Raw genomic sequence first — 5,000 nt, 5'->3', positions numbered from 1 at the left:
AATACTCCAGTTACTTATTTATTAAAGTATTTTCGTACCATATTTCGATAAATTCTAACGAGTGACTCTCGAGACATAGGCGTATTTCAGAGAAAACTATTCCGCATTCAATCGAAACCTTTTAACTTACTACGCATGCGATGCATTTAGCTGGGTTCTTTCGGCAACAATCTGTGAATTTGCGGAGTTCTTCGCATCGTTACTTTTTCTAACATACATTTCTCATAAAAGACTAAAACCATCAAACACTTTGTTTAATTATGAGGAAAAATAGTACAGATAGCGGAAGCATTGAGCGAATGAAATGATTGCTTTATTGAAGCCATGTTTATTTTTTTACAATCCTGGCGTGCACGCTGCATTGCGTTAGCAAGAGCGCGCGCGAAAACTGTGTTCGGCCACCCTTTCAAATTGCACTCACCTACGTGGCTCGCGCGCAAATATCACTCGTTCTCATAAATCACGAAGTGCACTCGCGTTCACTATTTTCTATACATACTAAATGCTATGAAATCACGTAGATTTCTCGTTGACCACTTTTAATGATTTTTACACACAGGGAAGGGAGCTATAAGTTTCAAATATTTAACTTTTTCTACCTGCCGGTTTTGACCTCAAAAGCAGCTTTTAAAAAAAAGTATTCTCGTTTGTCTTGACTTGTGATGTAGATCGCGACGTTTCGAATGCATACTGCTAGTCTTTATCAGGCAATGAGGTCGACAAACGAGAATACTTTATTATTATTGTACTTCACCAGGATGAATAACAGCTACTTTTTTATTGTTATTGTTGTTAACTTTATGGAATTTTATCCACTAACCTGTCGTTAACTCGGGAATCGAAGCAGAAGTTGTACTGTCATTGACTTCATTTGTGGTTGAAATTTCTGAATTCAAACAAAATGTTTAAGTCACTAAAATATACAATATATTCTCGCTTGAAGACAAAACTATACCGTTAAATTTCTCCTTTAGTTTCTGGTAAATCCTATTTTTGGCCGGTCACTTCACTTGAGAGGAAAACAATTACTCATACGTAGCAAGCGTACAGCGCAGTGGTGTGAACCCTGGGGCTCTATGGTATTCTAATTGAAAAGCACTATTTACAATGTAAATAAAGACTATTACTCATGTACAGCCTAACGAAGGCACAAAACATTTTTTTCAGCGCAATATCGCAATAAACGAAGCTGGACTTGTGCACGCGGCGAAGGCTGACCGAACAACATATTTGCCAATTGACACCCGGAAACTGCAAATCTAAATCCCACAAACCACTGCGCTCCTAACACGGCTCACCGGGCCACTGATACGTGCCGGCTAAATAGAAATTTATGCTAATTTGCAATTACCACAAATTACATTTAATATCATGCCTGTAAAATTGTGCGCGCTATCATTGGCTAATTCGGTGCTCCGTATTCTACAGTATGGTTCGCTACATTCAAAGATCATTTTTCTCTACCCACATTGTAAGTTAGAGGTTTTTTCAGTTGCATTTATGTCCCTTGTGTTCCGTTCCCATTCGGGTCCTGACCCTTAGTGCGGCTCTCAAACTCGACTTCCGCTTTTAAAGATTCCCCGTTCCTTATTTTCTTACCCCGGATTCCCCTTTCTCAGTTTCCTTCAAAGATATCCCTCAAACTCGGTTAATAAAAGGTATTTATCACTATACAATGGTTGTTACTTTCATTACGTGGGATGCATACCATGCATACCACGGTAATAATCCAGTTCAGTTTTTATTTTACTTTTCATCGTAGTCACAAATGTGCATACCCCAGGGATAGTAGATTACCCGTCGATAAGAATCCCGTATGATACAACCAGAACCATCGCGCCTCGAACTCGGCCACGCTCCCTGCGGGGAGCGAGTAAGCTCCCACTGAGCCATCAAAGCAACTCTGATCACGTGATGGTTTGCTATATAGGCCACTTTGGAAAATACCATAATATTCTTTGTTTTTCCGCCAACATTTTGCACAAGCATTGTTTTTGTATTCTCTTGGGACCATTGTGAGTCCCAAGAGAAACTGGAAACACTGCTTATGCAAAATTTGGGGGGACAAACAAAGAGTATTATGGTATTTTTCAAAGTGGCCTATTTATCTTGTTCGTGGTATATACTTCGTGCCAGTAAGCCATATAGTTGCCTAACATACAGTCGTCAATATATCCAACTTCGTGTCATTACTGATCAACTGTACATACCACTGTCCCTAAAACGGAACAACTTACCCAACCACTTACCACTTATCCCTACCAGCTCCACAAACATCACTTAATCAAAAAAGTTAAGTTGAGTTAAGTTAAGTTTAACAAGAGAACTTTACTTTGTGTTCAGTATCTCCGGGTGCAGATAATATGGTAAAATCTCATTAACATTTTTTTCTTCACTGTATAGAGCTAAAAATGGAATGCTATAGTCAAACATTTACAAGCATTCAAATTTTGTAACATTGTCAATAAAATATTACAGTAAGTTGTGAAACATCCATTGATCTGCAGTAAGAAGTGCGACATTAATTTGCACAAGGTATATGAGGAGTGATTTGACAGGCAATAACCAGAAAAATGACCAAATGGAGTCAGAGGTACAGTGCTAACCCCTTGGTCCTAAGAGTGTACACTCCACAATGATTTTTTTACAAGCAGTCCACCCTGTACCGCAAAATGACAAACAAGTGCTGAGCAAACCTACCAAAGCTCTTGTACAGATTTAAGGGGTGAAAATCTTGCAGTTGCTTTTGCTTTACACAAGCCATTTCATTTTCTTCTAAATCTTTGTAAACATTCAAGTGGTTGACATACTCCAAAATTGTTAATTTCTTGTATCTTAAAATGACAATTTTGCCATCAACTATCAATACTTGATCAACCTTCCCAAAAATGGGAGGAAACTCCAAAACAGTCTCCGTAGTCACTAATCATAATCCTCCTTTTAATTTTCCGTATCAAAGAAAGTTAAATAAACTTTATTTACCTCATCCAACACTTGTTCATTTGTAGGTAAAGGGGAGAGCAAATACACCAGCTTGAAACAATTAGGCTTTTTAGTACCACAATTTTCCCCAAAAATGACTATTCACTTGCTGGGAATACCGTCGTTTTAAACGACGGTATTCCTAGCACGTTGCGACCATGATGTAAAACGTTGCAATACAAACACCATGATGAAAGCAACTGAAACAATTTCAGTTCAGAAACACGTTTTGCCAAATTATTAAAACTTTTGCTTTTGTTTTCTATTTTTCTGTTGGATCTACTTACGGATTAAGAGAAAACTAAGCCAACTTGAAGCGCGTTTGCCGTAAACGTGTTTATGAGACAAACGCAAAGTTGAAAGACTAAAGGAGAGAGCTCCAAGAATTGCATTCAATAGCAAGACGGACTCATATGAGAACTTACTGAAACGAGCTAATCTTACTACCCTTTAATTCTGTAAAATACAGGAAATATTCCTTGAAATATCTTGTGGTCCAAGCTAACTAAAAACCGTAATGAATTTGCGTTTAAGTGATTTATGATCACTCGTGATGTTTTAAGGTGGCTGAACACAGTTTTTGATACCTATGTTTCATTTACCTTTTTCCCTAAAACCCTTCATCCTTTGGTCGCCAAAAATGGTAGTAAGCAAGTTAGCAACACGAACTTCGGTTTTTTGACAGTTAAGCTGACGTATATGCCGTTGCCATGGCAACTTGAATAAATATAAACAGGCCTTAAAAATCGGTTTTGTTTATTTGCAGAAAATCTGGTCGTTAAATTTTCTTTTTAATTTGCATGCAACAAACTTCTAAGGATGCTCACAAGTTAACACTATTCGAACAAGAATTTGACAGAGAGATCTTTAATTATCCCTTGTTGGTGGTTCACTGGAATATCTAGAATTTCCTCTGTTGAAGTTCAAATTTTCTCAATACTCCACTTACTTATTTATTAAAGTATTTTCGTACCATATTTCGATAAATTCTAACGAGTGACTGTCGAGACATAGGCGTATTTCAGAGAAAGCTATTCCGCATTCAATCGAAACTTTTTAACTTACTACGCATGCGATGCATTTAGCTGGGTTCTTTCGGCAACAATCTGTGAATTTGCGGAGTTCTTCGCATCGTTACTTTTTCTAACATACATTTCTCATAAAAGACTAAAACCATCAAACACTTTGTTTAATTATGAGGAAAAATAGTACAGCTAGCGGAAGCATTGAGCAAATAAAATGATTGCTTTATTGAAGCCATGTTTATTTTTTTTGCAATCCTGGCGTGCGCGCTGCATTGCGTTAGCAAGAGCGCGCGCGAAAACTGTGTTCGGCCACCCTTTCAAATTGCACTCAGCTACGTGGCTAGCGCGCAAATATCACTCGTTCCCATAAATCACGAAGTGCACTCGCGTTCACTATTTTCTATACATACTAAATGCTATGAAATCACGTAGATTTCTCGTTGACCACTTTTAATGATTTTCACAAATAGGGAAGGGAGCTATAAGTTTCAAATATTTAAGTTTTTCTACCTGCCGGTTTTGACCAATAAAGCAGCTTTTTAAAAAAATATTCTCGTTTGTCTTGACTTGTGATGTGGATCGCGACGTTTCGAATGCATACTGGTAGTCTTCATCAGGCAATGAGGTCGACAAACGAGAATACTTTATTATTATTGTACTTCAGCACGATGAATAACAGCTACTTTTTTATTGTTATTGTTGTTAACTTTATGGAATTTTATCCACTAACCTGTCGTTAAGTCGGGAATCGAAGAAGAAGTTGTACTGTCATTGACTTCATTTGTGGTTGAAATTTCTGAATTCAAACAAAATGTTTAAGTCACTAAAATATACAATATATTCTTGCTTGAAGACAAAACTATACCGTTAAATTTCTCCTTTAATTTCTGGTAAATCCTATTTTTGGCCGGTCGCTTCAGCTGAGAGGAAAACAATTACTCATACCAAGAGAAAATGAGGGGACAGAGAAGGAGGCTCCCGGTCTAGCCCTTG

General features: G+C 37.6%; 1 protein-coding gene across 2 annotated transcripts in view; it reads right to left on the bottom strand.

The window, feature by feature from the left end:
• The window catches only part of LOC138012620 (uncharacterized), an 18,343-nt gene that overhangs the window by 6,069 nt on the left and 7,274 nt on the right, over positions 1–5,000 (bottom strand). The window contains exons 4-5 of one of the 2 annotated variants that reach the window (XM_068859442.1): positions 4,738–4,803; positions 821–886 (exon numbers count right to left, since the gene is read on the bottom strand). In XM_068859442.1, coding sequence (XP_068715543.1) covers positions 821–886; positions 4,738–4,803 — 132 coding nt within the window. The remainder of the gene's footprint in view (positions 1–820; positions 887–4,737; positions 4,804–5,000) is intronic. The other variant, XM_068859443.1, reaches the window with a different exon arrangement.

The sequence above is a fragment of the Montipora foliosa genome, chromosome 8 (genome assembly GCF_036669935.1).
Source record: "Montipora foliosa isolate CH-2021 chromosome 8, ASM3666993v2, whole genome shotgun sequence".
NCBI lineage: Eukaryota > Metazoa > Cnidaria > Anthozoa > Scleractinia > Acroporidae > Montipora > Montipora foliosa.
The sequence above is the reverse complement of the archived record's forward strand: the minus strand, read 5'-3'. Positions and strand labels throughout refer to the sequence as shown.